Source organism: Panulirus ornatus, chromosome 73, assembly GCF_036320965.1.
Source record: "Panulirus ornatus isolate Po-2019 chromosome 73, ASM3632096v1, whole genome shotgun sequence".
Taxonomy (NCBI): Eukaryota; Metazoa; Arthropoda; class Malacostraca; order Decapoda; family Palinuridae; genus Panulirus; species Panulirus ornatus.
In genome coordinates this window covers 5,621,986-5,642,346 of record NC_092296.1, presented here as the reverse complement: position 1 = coordinate 5,642,346, position 20,361 = coordinate 5,621,986, and the positions used below count along the sequence as shown (strand labels likewise).

General features: G+C 40.8%; 2 protein-coding genes across 3 annotated transcripts in view; both read right to left on the bottom strand.

The window, feature by feature from the left end:
• The window catches only part of LOC139748220 (uncharacterized), a 32,937-nt gene extending 31,480 nt beyond the window's left edge, over positions 1–1,457 (bottom strand). The window contains exon 1 of the mRNA XM_071661049.1: positions 1,325–1,457. Coding sequence (XP_071517150.1) covers positions 1,325–1,344 — 20 coding nt within the window. The 5' untranslated portion in view covers positions 1,345–1,457. The remainder of the gene's footprint in view (positions 1–1,324) is intronic.
• Positions 1,458–2,039: 582 nt separating this feature from the next.
• Positions 2,040–20,361, bottom strand: part of LOC139748221 (bicaudal D-related protein homolog) — a 161,983-nt gene continuing 143,661 nt past the window's right edge. Inside the window, exons 5-13 of one of the 2 annotated variants that reach the window (XM_071661050.1) lie at positions 17,815–17,961; positions 16,436–16,583; positions 15,970–16,085; positions 14,274–14,285; positions 11,341–11,472; positions 9,916–10,116; positions 9,533–9,667; positions 8,944–9,096; positions 2,040–6,952 (exon numbers count right to left, since the gene is read on the bottom strand). In XM_071661050.1, coding sequence (XP_071517151.1) covers positions 6,758–6,952; positions 8,944–9,096; positions 9,533–9,667; positions 9,916–10,116; positions 11,341–11,472; positions 14,274–14,285; positions 15,970–16,085; positions 16,436–16,583; positions 17,815–17,961 — 1,239 coding nt within the window. In that variant the 3' untranslated portion in view covers positions 2,040–6,757. The remainder of the gene's footprint in view (positions 6,953–8,943; positions 9,097–9,532; positions 9,668–9,915; positions 10,117–11,340; positions 11,473–14,273; positions 14,286–15,969; positions 16,086–16,435; positions 16,584–17,814; positions 17,962–20,361) is intronic. The other variant, XM_071661051.1, reaches the window with a different exon arrangement.

Sequence of the window (20,361 nt, the reverse complement as noted above, 5' to 3'; positions counted from 1 at the left end):
CCAGGGCATGTGAAGCGTCTGGGGTAAACCATGGAAAGTTGTGTGGGGCCTGGATGTGGAAAGGGAGCTGTGGTTTCGGTGCATTATTACATGACAGCTAGAGTCTGAGTGTGAACGAATGGGGCCTTTGTTGTCGTTTCCTAGCGCTACCTCGCGCACATGAGGGGGAGGGGGTTGTTATTCCATGTGTGGCGGGGTGGCGATGGGAATAAATAAAGGCAGACAGTATGAAATATGTACATGTTTATATATGTATATGTCTGTGTATATATATATGTATACATTGAGATGTATAGGTATGTATATTTGCGTGTGTGGACGTGTATGTATATACATGTGTATGTGGGTGGGTTGGGCCATTCTTTCGTCTGTTTTCTTGCGCTACCTCGCTAACGCGGGAGACAGCGACAAAGCAAAATAATAAATAAATAAATATATATATTATCATCCTGCCTACTTACGTCTTCAGTGTTTTCCCTGAAGCTTTTTTCAGAAAAAAGTCCCCGACTTTACTTCAACTGGGTCAGGTTACAGCTGAAGACAAAGGACTTTACAAGATCAGCAGATTCACGACATATCTTACAGGACACATTTCTAGAAGTGGAAAGAAACAACATGGACAGTAACTTACACACACTTTTCGTTTTCCTATTCAGCCTATCTTCAGAGCAGTACATACAAAGCATTTAATATTCAAGCCAACATAAAGAATCCACTGAGAGACATTCCCATCATATCGCATAGCAATCCGCTTAAAACCAATTCAGTAAAAGTAAACTAATTGTGAACCTTTAAAACCGTGAAAGGCTTGACAGAAACTGATAACCATTATAAAAACACATCCAAAAGGTCCCAGGTAATTCTTAAGTGAACAGTATAGGAGGAACGAGGGCGTGCTGGTGCAATTCATATCCTGTTCATGGCTGGAGGAGATTACTTGTACTGAGAGACAACTAGCTGCAGTCTACCCCATCCTTCACTATTTTCCAGTCATTATCATCCATCTTTAGGTTGACTGAGGCTTAAGGCTGGCTCAGGGGGTCAGAGCGAGGATGGATGTTGCCTCAGTGGTGGGGTGGGGAGGTTAAGGAAGATAGGTTGGTCTGACTTTTAAACCAGTACTCTCCCTACAATTCTACATATCCGTTTCCCTGTAATAACAACTGCTGGACTTTCGTCTAATTTCTGTATGAAAATACAGTATATTCCAGATTCTCTACGCCACCTAACCTGCTCGCAATGAGAACTTTAAACCAGGTTTAAATCACAATTTTCTTGTTATGATGTTACAAGGCATCAACCAAAGGGAGATTCCCAGACTTACGGTGATATCATGTTCTCCATCTTGTACACTGACTGGGCTGGATGGCATGATGGGCTTCCCTGGTCCAGTGTTGTACAGTAATGTTCATGTGTTCATTCACTCTGAAGTTCTTGCATGAACCTTTGCTGGAACACGTGCAAACGTCTTCTGTTTATTTACCTTTTGTTCCAATAATGTATTGAACGAAGTGATAACTCTTATGCTCTCAATATAGTCCTCAAAATAATTATTGTAATACACAGATATATATTCTTATACTTTAGCTAATTGTGCAGATGTTATATACTCATTTTATCTACAAATCAAATACTCTAGATTTTTAGGTTGGTCCTCGTTTTGTGCACGGTAAGACCCAGGTCTTTTGTGAACCGTAGATTTTACCGTATTTTGCACTTACCTCTTGACTCACTGATGTAAACATATATATTTTCTAACATATTTACATATTTGTTTCTAGATTTCATGCCCAACTCCTTCTACCTTGACCGTTCCAGGCCGTTGATAGGTCGCCTACTGTAAACAATACCAATCCAATGTATTCTATGCCACCCTCAGTTTTGTATTTCTCCTAAGGTATCTATCATCAATATCTCTTCCCTTATCATTTCAGTAACCTTGTGTTCGTCTCCATCACAGGCGAGGTTTGCTAACAAGGTCTTTCACTATAGCACTGTGAGCTGGACTCAAAAAGGCATGGACAAAATGAGACTCTGGATGCATACTACAGTTTTATTGCACTAGCATACAGATGCTTCATCAATATTCACCACAAGTGTCCTGACGGATCAGTGAACACTGTGGCTCCCATCATCCAATGACTTCCTGCAGGTTCCGTTGCACAGCCAACCCAATTGCATGCACACATGACCTAACTGCTTGCTTTCCAGCCACGGAACCAGATATATACATCTATTACAACATTTACACTCTAATGGAGGACCTTAATGGATACAGACTTTAATCCTCTGGTGTGTTGGTTTACCCGATCATAGACAGTTATCTAAGATAATTACCCATACAAATACGTATGTTGGACGGATGGGTGATGGACAGACACCTAAGGCATTCTTCATTGATCATACATAACTCCTTTAAAGTTATCATTCTATTGCCTGTTGACTACATAACACGTAGAGAGTTATGATGCATCGTAGTGCAATGAGGAAAATCATAGCATAAAAGTAAATAAAGACCAGATATCTTTAAAAAAGTACAATATTCACGTTTTCTAATTTCCTTTGCATATATCTAGTCAGGGAAAATGAAGTACAGGAGACACTAAACGTTCTCTTAGACTCATTAAGAATTTCTAGTATTTGTGATCAATATACAGTGCAAGTAAATCTTGGATGTTGAATAAATGATCATATATGAATTAATGCAAACTGGATTTGTATAATCATAACATGCATAGTTTTCCACCTTTATCAAATATATTGCATAGCCTAATTAAGGAAAATGTATAATTACTGATTTTCCTGCAATAAATTTCCAGCTACCTAGATCCCAATAAAATGTAATGATACATTAATTAGCCAGTGTGACCAAACATTCACATATCAAGTTTTATTCTTGTATGCAATTAATTTGTTGCTACATATTACCCCATCTGTTTCATATTCATCTTTATATATATACACTGTGTTTATGTACATCTACAGGTAATTATAAGGCAGGTGACAGAGACAATTATCCATGAATTGCTCCTTATAATTCTTTACATTTCTTACCAAAAAGGAAACTTGTGACTTAACCTACAAAACATAAATGAAACTTAATCCAAGTATGGAATGTTGAAGCTGGAGCTTATTCACTTAAGAATAAGATGTAGAAGCACAGGAAAAAAAATTACCAGAAGGGAACTAACTGACAAGTTACCCAAAGGCTCATATAAATATTAATTACATTATGAATACAAAGAGACGACTGTTTTACAAGAATTAAGGAAGGATTCTGCAGTAAAAGCCACAGACATACACCATAACTAAAAACTCTTGTATAGGCTATTTCTGTTAAACAGGTAGAGAAGTGATCATTTAAAAAAACGTCTGCTGTGCTGATTCCTACAGTTATCAGTGGTGTTTATTTGGGGGTGATCATAACAGAATAAAAACAGGCGAAAATTGAGGAGGCGTGATAGTAATCTATGAATATCGACAAAAATCATAACACTGAATTCATATAATAGTTGGTGTAGATGTATTCTACTAAACAGTAAGGTTAGGTCCCCTGAGCTGGTATTGCCCTTCTGTGGTTTTGCCCTTCTGTGAAACCACAACTACAAACTGAGTAATATACTAACACACGAGACCTAACCAAACCTAGCTTGAGATTTTCTAAGTGATGGCTGCATGTGGAGCAGAGTTGTTCTAAATTTAACGACCTTATTGACTGGATTTTTGGTAATGATAACGTGAGATTAGTGTGTTCTTAAATAATATATTTACCGACAATTACTGGTAACTGCAAGTGCTAACCATTAGTGTGGAGACTATGCTGCCATCACAACACTGGCTGGTAGAAGCTGATTCTCTGGGCAAGGAAGGCAGTGGCTGATAACAGAGATAAGAGGATGCTAAACTATGAAAAATAGCTGAGGCAGTGGTACAAGATGGTGGTGGAGAGTATAGAGGAATAATTACCATTAAGGATGGTGCAGAGAAACAGGTTAGGAGATAAATGAGGGGAAAAATAAAGGAAAAGTATGAATAGATAAACCTAAAATAAGACATTTCATGATCAATACACAAGCCTCGCCATCACGTAGATCCCACAGTTGATACGCAAGGCTTCGTTTTCATCTTAACCTGTGGTCATTATTTTTGGTTCTGTTTGCAAAGAGGGTGACTTTCCTGTTCTTCCTGAGTCGATAGACTATGGTAGTTCTACCGGAGGAAAATCATATGCCAAGAATCAACTCCAGAAGCCAAGATAACAACATTTTGAACAAGGGATCACAATGGTCGGATGTTTATTTATCGCAGTGAAAACAATTTTATGATTTTTGTCCTCTGTTTTTTCTGAATGCTATCTCAAAGTGGATTATGGACTGGCGTTATATACTCTAACATGGAGGGAATAGAGTATACGCAGTTAAATATTCAGCAAGGATTGTTAAACGATATTTACCTTTTTGAAATTTGCTGTGTATGAGAAAGTAACTCCTATTATGATGGGGAAAACTAAAGAGAGGAAACAACAATACAGAGTAACATAAATGTCTTACGCTCTACAGATATTGCAACACATTATAGGAATGTTCATAAACATATGACAGACTCATTAAAATATCTCCTTCAGTACTCACATTATACTGAAATTCATCAGTTTCTGTAAAGACTAGGGGGTGGGGCTTGTCATTCAAAAAATAGACATAGTATTCTTTTAACTCGTACAAGCCAAGAAGAGCTCAAGATATCACAGCTAAGTATAGTATAACTATCAATATATAACTATTAATCTATCCTGAAGTTTTACTACTCTGACCTCTTATCAGCAGGTCAGTGTTAGTCTCCTAATCCATTATCTATCTGTACATTGGCACATCCAGCATTTCTTTTGTTTACCAATGCTCAGACATGTCCATATAAAATATTTTAAATCTAGACGAAGATTTTGGTTCATTAAATAGACTCACTTAGCATTAAGTGTGTGCTCCGATAAAAACAATACAATATATTAAAGCCAGGAACAATAAGAACTGACTTAATCATAATCAGAATTAAAGCTTATGAACCTAACTCAAGGAAGGAAATATGTGTGTGGGTTGTCCTTTTCCACTTCCTTGTTTTCTGTGTGGGAAGGAGTTGCCTTTCCCATTCAGCACAAGTTCAAATTTGAGCCTTTTCTTATGTTTCTTCAAATCTCAGGGATTAAAAAGTATGATAAATGCTTATGCCTTTTTCTGAAAAAAATCATTTACTTTAAGAATAATTAGAAACAGTTAACAGCGTAAGATCTCAAACTTTGAATCAGTTTGGGACACAATTGGTGCCAGATTAATCTAATTCTGAAATTCAACAGAATGGACCTAACCTTATATATATAAGATGAAGTTTATATTTACTCGAGTTGTCAACTGGATTAGGTCATGTCTAGTTTGGTTGAAATTTATTGCAATACTAAGTTTATATTACTGTATTTAAATCATGACTTTAATTCCTGTGAGTTACTTCAATACATGTGTGACAGACAGGATGGTCACATATAAGGAGACAACTGAGAATGGTCACATACATGGGGACCCAACTGTATGCTGAATGAGAATGATCTCTGCCACAATGTGGGGAAACGTTTTGGTTTTCATGGGGCCTCCTTATGACAGCATACACACACACAAATAAACACACATGTATGGGACACCCAGAGTGTAATTACTCTCTCTCATACACGTACAAAGAGTAATCAACCATACACGCACACACACACACACACACACACACACACTCATGCTAACTTTTACTCTGTGGATTCTACCAGACAACTATAAATCCATGTCTGATTACTGGGGTTCGTGAGGGAAGTGTGGTGCCTAGACAGTATCTACTGGCACAGCAACTAGGATGACAGTGCGGCAAAAAGGTATGGAGGAAGATCAAGCGTGTAACAGGCCACCTGGAACACAAGACATTCTTCACCTTTTATATTTACCATGATTCACAAGAGACAATATTTTTTGTGAAAGTATAACCAATTAATTTTATGAGTGCTAAATTTACAACTTCAAAATCTCAGCATTAAATTTGCAACTTACGAGCTCATTTTCCAATTGTCTCTTGTTCAAGAAACATTCAGTTGACCCACAGTCATTTCCTTTGACTTTTGGGCCAAGTGGCCTGAGACCACATCCTTGAGCAACCACACTCTATTTTCCCCCATCAATCGCTTTCTGTGGTAACTTTGTGATGTTGGTTAAGGATTCCCTCCAGCAGAAGGTGCTGCAAACAGTATGCTGGTATGTGTGTGTGTGTGTGTGTGTGTGTGTGTGTGTGTGTGTGTGTGTGTGAGGTGACGGTGACTGGTGGAGGGTCAGTGTGGTGTGATGCAACACCTGATGTTCCTTCAAGCCCTGCTAATCCTGCAGGGGCAGGGTCCTCTAGTGTTTGCATGGGGCCAGGGTTCTTTCAAGATAATTGGTGATGAGAGGACTAGTCCTCCAGATGGTGATATCTTAAGGTTCTTAAAGAGAAAAATGATGGTACTGGAATACTGAGGATAAAGAAGTGTTGGTGAGGAAAGCTTGACTCATTGGAGAGGAAGGTTTGTTGGTGCTGGAGCAAATGACAAAAGACGCTCAAGACAATGACCATGTGGGGCCTCTGATGATGACTGTGGTTCCACTGAAGATGATGATGAAAACATGTTGCTGGGGAAATGACCACACACACACACACACACACACACACACACACACACGAGGCTGTCTGGAGGAGGTTACCGCTTGAGGTTTGTGAGGAGGGAGAAGAGACGAGAGTTCTTGCGTGGTGAGGTCTTCCCACTGCAGGAGGAGTCAGAGTCACTGCCATTGGCGGCAGCGGCTGCAGCCTGGGCGCGGGCGGCACTCCCACCCATTTCCAGCTTGCTCAGCTTCCGCCTCATCTGCTCATCAAGGAGCTGCTGCATGTCCACCTGCCGAAACAAGGGGCATTACAACCCTTCCTCACATTCTGGAGTGACACAGCGCAAGGAAACAGACGAAAGAAATGGCCCAACCCCCCCCATACACATGTATATACATACGTCCACACACACAAATATACATACCTACACAGCTTTCCATGGTTTACCCCAGACGCTTCACATGCCTTGATTCAATCCACTGACAGCAGGTCAACTCCGATATACCACATTGATCCAATTCACTCTATTCCTTGCCCTCCTTTCACCCTCCTGCATGTTCAGGCCCCGATCACACAAAATCTTTTTCACTCCATCTTTCCACCTCCAATTTGGTCTCCCATTTCTCCTTGTTCCCTCCACCTCCGACACATATATCCTCTTGGTCAATCTTTCCTCACTCATTCTCTCCATGTGACCAAACCATTTCAAAACACCCTCTTCTGCTCTCTCAACCACGCTCTTTTTATTTCCACACATCTCTCTTACCCTTATGTTACTTACTTGATCAAACCACCTCACACCACACATTGTCCTCAAACATCTCATTTCCAGCACATCCATCCTCCTGCGCACAACTCTATCCATAGCCCACGCCTCGCAACCATACAACATTGTTGGAACCACTATTCCTTCAAACATACCCATTTTTGCTTTCTGAGATAATGTTCTCGACTTCCACACATTCTTCAAGGCTCCCAGGATTTTCGCCCCCTCCCCCACCCTATGATCCACTTCCGCTTCCATGGTTCCATCCGCTGCCAGATCCACTCCCAGATATCTAAAACACTTTACTTCCTCCAGTTTTTCTCCATTCAAACTTACCTCCCAATTGACTTGACCCTCAACCCTACTGTACCTAATAACCTTGCTCTTATTCACATTTACTCTTAACTTTCTTCTTTCACACACTTTACCAAACTCAGTCACCAGCTTCTGCAGTTTCTCACGTGAATCAGCCACCAGCGCTGTATCATCAGCGAACAACAACTGACTCACTTCCCAAGCTCTCTCATCCACAACAGACTTCATACTTGCCCCTCTTTCCAAAACTCTTGCATTCACCTCCCTAACAACCCCATCCATAAACAAATTAAACAACCATGGAGACATCACACACCCCTGCCGCAAACCTACATTCACTGAGAACCAATCACTTTCCTCTCTTCCTACACGTACACATGCCTTACATCCTCGATAAAAACTTTTCACTGGTTCTAACAACTTGCCTCCCACACCATATATTCTTAATACCTTCCACAGAGCATCTCTATCAACTCTATCATATGCCTTCTCCAGATCCATAAATGCTACATACAAATCCATTTGCTTTTCTAAGTATTTCTCACATACATTCTTCAAAGCAAACACCTGATCCACATATCCTCTACCACTTCTGAAACCACACTGCTCTTCCCCAATCCATATATATATATATATATATATATATATATATATATATATCCCTGGGGATAGGGGAGAAAGAATACTTCCCACGTATTCCCTGCGTGTCGTAGAAGGCGACTAAAAGGGAAGGGAGCGGGGGGCTGGAAATCCTCCCCTCTCGTTTTTTTTTTTTTTAATTTTCCAAAAGAAGGAACAGAGGAGGGGGCCAGGTGAGGGTATTCCCTCAAAGGCCCAGTCCTCTGTTCTTAACGCTACCTCGCTATCGGGGGAAATGGCGAATAGTATGAAAAAAAAAAATATATATATATATATATATATATATATATGATAATTCCCTGGCTTTGTCAATGAAAGTTTACCTTTATTTTTTCCTAATAACTAAAGGGACAAGTTCCTTTGACCACATGACATGGCCACCCATCTGGAGAAGTCACCTCCCCCTTGTCCAGATGGTGCAGCCAATCACCTGGAGAATCTAGTCCCCTAGCCCCAGAGGTGCAGCAACCCACATGGAGAATCTAGCCCCCTTGCCCTAGATGGTATAGCCATCCACCTGGAGAATCTAGTCCCCCTTGCCCCAGATGGTAGTCACCCACCTGCCATTGCTCCAGCTGCTGTGAGAGCTCCACCTTCTGCTGGATGGCTTCCATCAGCTGTGAGTTGATCTGCATCACGTCGATCCTGGTCCTGGCCAACTCGATCTCACAGGCATTCTTACGGGCAACAGCGTTGTCTCTCATGTCCCAAGCCTGCAGGGGTGAAGCTTGGGCTTAGCATTGGATCTCCTCAGGAGGTTGTTGAGCTTTGGAAAGACTGCAAGCATATAACCATGGTACCTGATGCCTTCACATGTGTGAAGCCTGTTGAAACTGGGGCTATCACTGTGATACAAGCACCTCACCATAATTGTGGGATGGGGTCTCTATCTTCTTTTGAAACAAACTTCTGAAACTTGAAGCTCCGCGTGTATACTTACCTCTAACACTCTGCATTTTCACTGTCTTATTCAATTTCCTCTACAAATCCTTCCTCTCTCTTGCTCCTCTTTGTCTATATGTTTGTGTCTCTGTTTTTATTCAATTTCTCTCTGCACTTTGTTTCTTCTCCTGTTCTTCCTCCTCTCTATCTCCTCTGGTTACCTCAGTCTCTCTTTCCCCCACCCTCCCTCCTCCCATGATCTCTCACCTTCTTGACCAGCTCGTCCTTGGCCAGGTGTGTGTTCTCGAGGTCATGCTTCAAGTTGTCCCTCTCCTCGGCCACAGCCTTGAGCTGGGCTTCCCCGAGGGTCACCTGGTGGCCCAGGTCTGCTGCCTCATCCGTCTGTGGACCAAACGTTCTGTTAGAATTTATCTTAACAAATTTCAACATTGAGGAATCAAGCTCTGATCATCATAAGACATTTTCTTTATAGTATAAGGCTCTAACATAAATGTCAACAGCATCAACACATATCAAGACAAAGGCATGCAGTCAACCCAGCTGTTCATCCTTACCTAAAGAGAATATACGTTCATTTAGTTTCAATCTCGTGAAAGTCTGATCACATTACACTGGCGCTCGAGCATTACCTTAGCCTTGAGCTTGTCCTTGACATCGGTGAGTTCGATGTTCAGCTTATCCACAGCCTCAAGTGCCCGGTGGACTTCTTGCTCCAGCTGTAGTCTGTCCTCACTCCGGCCGCAGGAGGCACACTCGCCCTTGGCCTCCCGTCGAAGAAGGTCCCTCACCAGACCTCGCAGCTCCCTCACCACGGCTCCCAGAACTCCATGCTGGTGAAGACAAGAAACGCATAAGTCCTGAGTACCTTTGCTGCCCCTTTACTGGCTCTATATTATAGAGAATGATAAGGACTGAGGAAGAGACTGATGACCAAGAGCAGGGGAGGCAAAGGAGGTGACCACTATTACTACTACTACTACTACTACTACTACAGACAGTGTTTTGGGAGGGAGGAGGGAAGTTGAGCATCAGGGACAGTGGCTGGAGACAGAGTACATAGAAGAAATGGGTGATGGAAAACCTGATGATTCATAACAATGTTAAACACTACACGACAGTAACGGTGTCCTAGATGACTCCTGTCTGTTTTCACAACGAGGAGACAGAGAGGATGAGAGAGGCAAGAGATAAGACTCAGCAGTCAAAGAGGAAGAACACAGGAGCAGTACAGGCACTTGTCACTGCTGCTAGCAGGGTCCTACAATAGGAAAGATGATTGAGATGGTAAGAAAAGATAGATTGAAAATGACACAATAAGCCCTGTTTGAGGAATGCCTGAGCTGATAAAGATGTATACCAGTACAAGAGGAGGAAGCACTTATGAATGTTAATTCTGTGAAGCCATCAGAATACATCAGTTAAAACAATAAGTCAGTAAGGCTCTATGAATGAACTGGGGACAACAGAAAGACATGAGAGGAAATATTGTGGAAATGAAGATACTTGGATAAAGGGAAACATCAAAACAACTAGAGGCAACGTCCATTAGTACTCCATGTAAGGACAACTCAATCCTCTATATGATCCAAGGGAGACGGTAAAGTTATAGTTTACAAGCAAATGCAACAGAGACAAGCAAGCATGGAGGCAAATTCTAAGTGAGACTCACTTTTTCAAAGCATTAAGGATGGAAGTGATCTCAGCCTCTTGTCTTGCTTGTGTCCCTGGAGGGAAGTGGTTGAGGGTCTGTATGAAAACAGGTCACAGGAAGGGAATGTTGGCATCATCCAAGATGGAATTTGAGAAGTAAACGTCTAAAAAACATTTTGTTTTGTTATCGGGGAAGATTAAGGGTACTTCTAGAAGGGAAACTCAAATGAAAAGTTGAGGAACATAAGTTCTCTAGGAAACCAAAAACGTTTATCACTGAGAGAGGAGGAAAAACAGGTTTTCACATCTCCTTTTGGAAAGACTATGGAAGGCCAAGGTTGAGTTTGGAGTCAGGTGGTTGGTGGGTGATGTGGAGAAGGAGGACATGGAAGCCAGCAACACACCTTCAGTTTGTCGGGCGTCAGTTCATCAGAGGAGTTGGTGGAGAGAGAAGTGAGGGAATTCCTCCTTCGGTGTCTCAACTGGTCTATCATGACGCGGACCTGTCCAATCACATCCACCACCTCATGGCGCAGCTGTGAGTGGTATGAAGAAATTGGTGACAACCTTCCTCAACCCTACTGTGACCTTATCTATACCAACTAATACGTTGCCCTGCCCCTGGCTGGATCAATAATGAAGGACATTGATACAGTGTTGTAATGTAAGGCAAAACACAAGTGCTGTTTGGTCTAGGACCGATAATGAGGGACATTTAACCACAGTGACATAATGAGAGCTAGCAAGTTCTCATTGGATAAAGTCTGACTGACAATAACAAGGGATCATTAATCATAGTAATGTAATGAAAGCCAACATATGTTGATTGGTTTGGGGTCTGATGAGAAAGATGAGGAACACTCATCTCTGAGGGTATGTCTGCAAACACATTAATGACTAGTCATATTAAAGGTAACCAGTGAGTTAGTAGGACTAATATGACTTAATTTGTGAGATAATCTTCCATAAAAACAGTATACATTGTGTAAAATATAGTACATTTAAAAACTTATGAATTTAAAAACATCAGATGACTGAAAAGTGGCAAAGTATAATCAAAGTGTAAAACATCTGCCAAATAAAAGTAACAATACAGTGAAGATCTTAAAGACCAGATCCATGTGAATCTATAATACTTAAGCAGGAAATATGATATTTTGATTAACAAAACAACCCCAAATGACAGACATCAACAGTCTGGGATGTTATATACAAAATACTCCAGTATTTTACAGTATTTACCAGTTATAACATGGGTTGGCCTTGGTCAGTATACATTCACATATGTGCAGATAAAAGAACTACAGGGTCCATAATGATAGAATATAAATAAAAAAAGAAACATATTTATAAAAAACATACTTAAAACCACATCTGCTGCCACAAGAGTATTAGATATACTGCACTTCCGGATGTCCTTTGAAGAAATTACACCTTACCATCATAACCAGGAAAAGAAGAATAAACTGTTTATCTGAAGTGTATGACTAAATAAACACACTAACTAGAGCATATACTAGTAATATACTAGACCCGAAAATCAAGTTTTTTTTATACCCCCTTTCCCCACCATCTCCCTTGTGTTGTAACATTAAACATTACAAACTGCGATTTACTGTTTTTCAGGAAATAGAACTATGCACCTCTTAATATTTCTGAGTATTGTACAAATTCACGGGCCAGAGATGTTAACAGAACACGGCAGACTTCTGTGAGAAATTACCATATTAATGGTGATAAAGAAAAGGGTACGAAAGCCTGTGTACAGTGTAAACCGACAACACTACAGGAGGACCTGTTGTATCTAAGCTGATAACACTACAAGGGCATCTGTTGTACTCTAAGCTGACATCAGTGAAGGGGGCATGTGTTGTACTCTAATCTGACAACACTGCAGGGGCACCTGTTGTACGCTAAGCTGACAGCACTGAAGGGGAAGGGGGACCTGTTGTACTCTAAGCTGACAACAGTGAAGGAGGACCTGTTGCACTCTAAGCTGACAACTGTGAAGGAGGCATCTGTTACACACTGTACAATATAAGTTATGAAACAAATGAGTTATACAAGCATCTCATTATCAGATATGAAAGTCAGACATTATTCTTCCCATTCCAATGTTCCCTTAACATCTTGTAAGACACTACAGTACTTCTAGTCCGCTACAACACAAGGAAGAGAGCAACGAGTTAGTGCATCAAGGTTTAGTACATCAAGGTTAGAATGTTACAAGAGGCTTGTACTAATGTTGGATTGTAAATAATTTAGTAAATTAGTTATGGCTTTATCATGAAAGAGATTGTAGGTTTATTCATCTACAAATTTAAACATCAAGCATTTAGTATCTTACAAGAAGAATCTGGTTGTATATTTAGTATGCTTTCAGGAGTTATATGCATCTAACTGTCATGCAATGGTTAAACACAAGAGAGAAGAAAAAATTATTTGAGTCAATTTCTTTTCCCAAGTCAGCTAGTGATGTGATGGCCAGGAGCCCAGGGTCTAGGGTTAATATATTTACACACACACACACATATATATATATATATATATATATATATATATATATATATATATATATATATATATATATATATATATATATATATATTTTTATATTATTTTTTTATTATACTTTGTCGCTGTCTCCCGCGTTTGCGAGGTAGCGCAAGGAAACAGAGGAAAGAAATGGCCCAACCCCCCCCCCCATACACATGTATATACATACGTCCACACACGCAAATATACATACCTACACAGCTTTCCATGGTTTACCCAGACGCCTCACATGCCCTGATTCAATCCACTGACAGCACGTCAACCCCGGTATACCACATCGCTCCAATTCACTCTATTCCTTGCCCTCCTTTCACCCTCCTGCATGTTCAGGCCCCGATCACACAAAATCTTTTTCACTCCATCTTTCCACCTCCAATTTGGTCTCCCTCTTCTCCTTGTTCCCTCCACCTCCGACACATATATCCTCTTGGTCAATCTTTCCTCACTCATCCTCTCCATGTGCCCAAACCACTTCAAAACACCCTCTTCTGCTCTCTCAACCACGCTCTTTTTATTTCCACACATCTCTCTTACCCTTACGTTACTCACTCGATCAAACCACCTCACACCACACATTGTCCTCAAACATCTCATTTCCAGCACATATATATATATATATATATATATATATATATATATATATATATATATATATATATATATATTTTATTTATTTATTTATTTGATGGTAAAATGATGAACCACTACTTTATATTTTTTTAGTGCCAGCTACAGGTGACCTACTACAGCAGGCTGGTGGTGGTGGTGTGGTGTCACTTACAGAAGTGGTGCCCTTAAAAAAGAAACAAAAGGGAATGAAATTAGAAACTAAAAAAAAGGAAAAAAGAAAAATAAAGTGAAATGCATCACAAAGCAGATCTGAACAAACACTGTAGCTTTGTTCTCTTTCGACCAAAGTGAAGCAATGGACTGAACCAATCACGTGACTCAGAACAAAATGAAATTACTAGTTTTAGATTGAAACTTCAGACCTGTGAAGCATTTCAGCACACCACAAAATACATAAAGTAGATATGTATACTATATATATATATATATATATATATATATATATATATATATATATATATATATATATATATATATTTTCCCTGGGGATAGGGGACAAAGAATACTTCCCACGTATTCCCTGCGTGTCGTAAAAGGCGACTAAAAGGGGAGGGAGCGGGGGGCTGGAAATCCTCCCCTCTCGTTTTTTTTTTTTTTTTAATTTTCCAAAAGAAGGAACAGAGGAGGGGGCCAGGTGAGGGTATTCCCTCAAAGGCCCAGTCCTCTGTTCTTAACGCTACCTCGCTAATGCGGGAAATGGCGAACAGTTTAAAAGAAAGAAAAGATATATATATATATATATATATATATATATATATATATATATATATATATATATATATATATATATATATATATATATATGTATAGAAACACATAAAAGAGTGCAAGCAATATCTACTACACTCCTGAACCAAAGACAAACCTAAATGTTTAAGTAAATATGCTTGTGAATATATAATCTGTGAACTCTGAGGTTGTACCTGGAAGGAGAGGAAAACACAGGGGTGTTAGAGAAGGCAGGAGGGAAGATGAAAACACATGGGTGAAGAAGGTGTTATCTGACATGGAAAGCTGAGGAGGGGAGGGTAAAAATGATGGGTGATCTCAGGTGAGGAGTTGAATAAAGAAAATAACAATGAGGGATGAGACCAGATGAGGTGAGGGCAAAGAGAGAAAAGAAAATAGTGATAAGTAGATAAGGGTTAGGACCTCCTAGTGGTATAATGAGGTCGTGACACTAGTGGGCAGTGGTAGAATCGGATCCCATGCCTCTGAAGAAGCTGGTTTGTGACACCAGTCTCGTGTATAGACCCATACTTACTATAAGGCCATATCATATTGAAAAGAGAATACTGAATACAGCAGAGAGAAGAGAGAATAAGATGGCTGGGAATGGGAAATGAAATACAGATGTAATCAAAAGATTGGATAAAGGATGAAAAAGGGATGAAGCACCTAGAGATGTGTGTGTGCTGGTGAATATGGAGAGAGTGTGTGGGTGAGGCAATCCTTTATTGAAGCAACACCTACAATGGATGTGAGACAGGAGCCTTAGCACATACGAGCTGGCAGCAGCCTGGAAGACTTCATGAAGACGTAAGTTCAATAGAATGATAGGAAAATGGGACTAAAGTCTGATAAATGGACAGCAGAGGGTATATGAAGTCATGGGGTTTAAAGTAGGTGCTGGTTGTGTGGTTGGAGGTGTGGTTTTATAAGTGATGAGAGTGTTAGAATGTATGGCAAAACATGTGTGGAAGGATCAGGATTCTTAAAAGGGGGATAAAAGAAGTAGTGTGTGTGTGTGTGTGTGTGTGTGTGTGTGTGTGTGTGTGTGTGTGTGTGTGTGTGTCAAGCAGGACACCATACTCGGCAGTGTGGTGGAGAGCATGCTTTGTGCTCACCGTCTTGAGCGTGTCGGAGTCCGTGGTTGGGAAGAGGACAGGGTCGTCGCACTCTATCTCCTCATCCAGCTCCAGCAGGTCCTCTGGCAGGCTGGGGTGTGAATGTGGCCGTGACACTGCAGGAGAGGCAGAGGGATCGTAAACCAGATTATGATATGGATTGAAACTCTCTCCCACAGTTCTGAAATGTTGACTGATACTCCCTGAAACCTTCTGAAATGTCTGAAGACCTAATGAGATGTATCAAAATTCTATAAACGTTTTCTCAGGCATTCTGAAATCTTCTGAAACATTTGAAGACCTTATGAGATGGCCACAGGTTTTCTCTGACTATAAACACTACTGCAACTCTCTCATATTTCTTCAGGGACCCTTAGGGATTCTTAAACATCCCTGAAGTTCCTCAGACTCCCCAGAAACCCTAAGATCATCCCTCATAAATGAGTGACATCTTTCAGAGACTCACCTTCCTGGTCGCTCATGTCGATCTCATTCATGAGGGACGGGTGACCTGTGGAAGGTGAAGAGGAGTTCCTGCTGAAGGCCTCTAAGCGGTCCGTAAGCGACAGGTTAGTGTGGCGCAGGTCATCTAGGTCCCTCTGACTGTTCCTCAGCTGGGGGGAGGGAGTGAGACACACACACGAGTGAGAGAGATATATAAGACACAGTTCTGTACATACAGGTGAGAGATAATCACATCATATCTATCATCATCCCGAGGGTCAGTATTCAAGTAACCCATAATCTAAGAGGGTTACTGTCCATGTTCCCCATCATGTATGAGGGTCAGTATCAAATTCATCATTATACATATGGCTCAGTATATCTATATTGTCCTTATGCTCTCCTATGATTATAAGGCTCAGTTAACATCAAACTGTTATTATGTTTAAGTTACCTCATTGTATAAAATAGATGTATAAATCTTCACCTCAAAGAAAAGGAAGCAGTCACTCTACACTATATTGTAGATACAACTGTATTACTATCATTCATTCTACAATACAAGTGGTTACAGCTTTTTCTCACAAGTAACCTTGTATTCTATAATTCAACACAGTACAGCTGTATTACACAATTGTATTACTGACGAGCAATTTATAATCTAGCTCCTTCTTAATGTAAGTAGGACTACTGAAACCGATTATGATAAGTGCCTCATATTTCAGCACAACGCTTCTCATTCACATGGCAGATTGTCTGTTTTATTATCACATTCATGATTTAATGGCATGTGCTCAACACCCCATAAGTTGTAATCATTCAGGTCATGTGACAAAATGTCACAATAATCAAGTGGATCATATCAAACACTCACTCCATGAGTCCATCATTTATCATAACAAACTTCTCTGGGAATTGTATCAAATATATATACTTTGGCAAAGATGTTTACAATCTGCTCTGGTGATGATGTCAAACTACCACCATGGCAAGTTGTTACAACCCAACTTGGCAACTAATCATACCAGATTTGCCCATGATCATGTGATCCACAATAACCTCATCAACTCATCTTTGGCCTCCTGAGGGCTGCTGGAACCCCCCCCCCCCCCCCTGTTAATCCTGATGGCCCTCTCAAACCCCACTATGACCTCCAGGATTCACCATGGGTTCCTAAAACCCACTGTGGACTCCAGGAGTCACCATGACCCCCAGTACCCTAACCTCGAGTTCTCTACAACTCTCAAGACCCCACCATGACCCTCAAGATCCATCACAGCCTCTAAAACCCACCTTGGCCTCCCAAGGCCCACTCTGGTTTCCAGGACTGACCATGACCCCCAAGGGACCTGACATCCACGAGCTATCAAGACCCACCCCTGGCCTCCCAGACTGACTCACCAAGGCTTCCTGTTCCCTATACTGCTTCTCCAGCATCATGATCCGGTCTGAGGACTCGTCCAGGTTAACGCTGAGTCCCTCCCTCTCATTCAGGAGGCTGTCGATGCGGCGCTCCAGCTCCAGCTTCTTGTCCGACAGCAGGTTGATCTGCGGGAACCAAGACTCAAGTTAAAATCTGGGGAATTAACAACCTGAGATCTACTTTAACACCAGGGGATCCCTCTGTGAGGATTTAAACACCAGGGATCCCCATGGGATTTACCACTAGAGATCTCTATGGGAATTTACCACTCTAAGAGGATTTGACATCAGGAATCCCATGGGATTTTATACAAGAGATTCAGGAAGGATTTAAGAACAGGGATCCCATGGGGATTTAACACTAAGGATCCCAAGGGAGATATAACACTAAGGACCTCATTTAAAGTGAGAGAAATTACTCTTACTTTATAATTCCTTTGTCTTTTCAAATCAACAAGTGGCTGACTTATAGAAATTCTGAAGCAGAAATGTATCTTGAACAAGTTATCTTTAAGCCACCGACTGTATATATATATATATTCTTTTTTTCTTTCATACTATTCGCCCTTTCCCGCATTAGCGAGGTTGCGTTAAGAACAGAGGACTGGGCCTTTGAGGGAATATCTTCACCTGGCCCCCTTCTCTGTTCCTTCTTTTGGAAAATTAAAAAAATAAAAATAAAAAAAAAATATATATATATATATATATATATATATATATATATATATATATATATATATATATATATATATATATGGCAATGGGAATGAATAAAGGCAGACAGTGTGAATTGTGTGCATGGGTATATATGTATGTGTCTGTGTGTGTATATATACATGTACATTGAGATGTATAGGTATGTATATTTGCGTGTGTGGATGTGTATGTATATACATGTGTATGGGGGTGGGTTGGGCCATTTCTTTCGTCTGTTTCCTTGCGCTACCTCGCAAACGTGGGAGACAGTGACAAAGCAAAAAAAAAGAAAAGCGGGAGCGGGGGGCCAGAAATCCTCCCCTCCTTGTATTTTTTTTTATCTTTCTAAAATGGGAAACAGAAGAAGGAGTCACGCGGGGAGTGCTCATCCTCCTCGAAGGCTCAGACTGGGGTGTCTAAATGTGTGTGGATGTAACCAAGATGTGAAAAAAGGAGAGACACGTAGTATGTTTGAGGAAAGGAACCTGGATGTTTTGGCTCTGAGTGAAACGAAGCTCAAGGGTAAAGGGGAAGAGTGGTTTGGGAATGTCTTGGGAGTAAAGTCAGGGGTTAGTGAGAGGACAAGAGCAAGGGAAGGAGTAGCACTACTCCTGAAACAGGAGTTGTGGGAGTATGTGATAGACTGTAAGAAAGTAAATTCTCGATTAATATGGGTAAAACTGAAAGTTGATGGAGAGAGATGGGTGATTATTGGTGCATATGCACCTGGGCATGAGAAGAAAGATCATGAGAGGCAAGCGTTTTGGGAGCAGCTGAATGAGTGTGTTAGTGGTTTTGATGCACGAGACCGGGTTATAGTGATGGTTGATTTGAATGCAAAGGTGAGTAATGTGGCAGTTGAGGGAATAATTGGTATACATGGGGTGTTCAGTGTTGTAAATGGAAATGGTGAAGAGCTTGTAGATTTATGTGCTGAAAAAGGACTGGTGATTGGGAATACCTGGTTTAAAAAGCGAGATATACATAAGTATACGTATGTAAGTAGGAGAGATGGCCAGAGAGCGTTATTGGATTACATGTTAATTGACAGGCGCGCGAAAGAGAGACTTTTGGATGTTAATGTGCTGAGAGGTGCAACTGGAGGGATGTCTGATCATTATCTTGTGGAGGCTAAGGTGAAGATTTGTATGGGTTTTCAGAAAAGAAGAGTGAATGTTGGGGTGAAGAGGGTGGTGAGAGTAAGTGAGCTTGGGAAGGAGACTTGTGTGAGGAAGTACCAGGAGAGACTGAGTACAGAATGGAAAATGGTGAGAACAATGGAAGTAAGGGGAGTGGGGGAGGAATGGGATGTATTTAGGGAATCAGTGATGGATTGCACAAAAGATGCTTGTGGCATGAGAAGAGTGGGAGGTGGGTTGATTAGAAAGGGTAGTGAGTGGTGGGATGAAGAAGTAAGATTATTAGTGAAAGAGAAGAGAGAGGCATTTGGACGATTTTTGCAGGGAAAAAATGCAATTGAGTGGGAGATGTATAAAAGAAAGAGACAGGAGGTCAAGAGAAAGGTGCAAGAGGTGAAAAAGAGGGCAAATGAGAGTTGGGGTGAGAGAGTATCATTAAATTTTAGGGAGAATAAAAAGATGTACTGGAAGGAGGTAAATAAAGTGCGTAAGACATGGGAGCAAATGGGAACTTCAGTGAAGGGCGCAAATGGGGAGGTGATAACAAGTAGTGGTGATGTGAGAAGGAGATGGAGTGAGTATTTTGAAGGTTTGTTGAATGTGTTTGATGATAGAGTGGCAGATATAGGGTGTTTTGGTCGAGGTGGTGTGCAAAGTGAGAGGGTTAGGGAAAATGATTTGGTAAACAGAG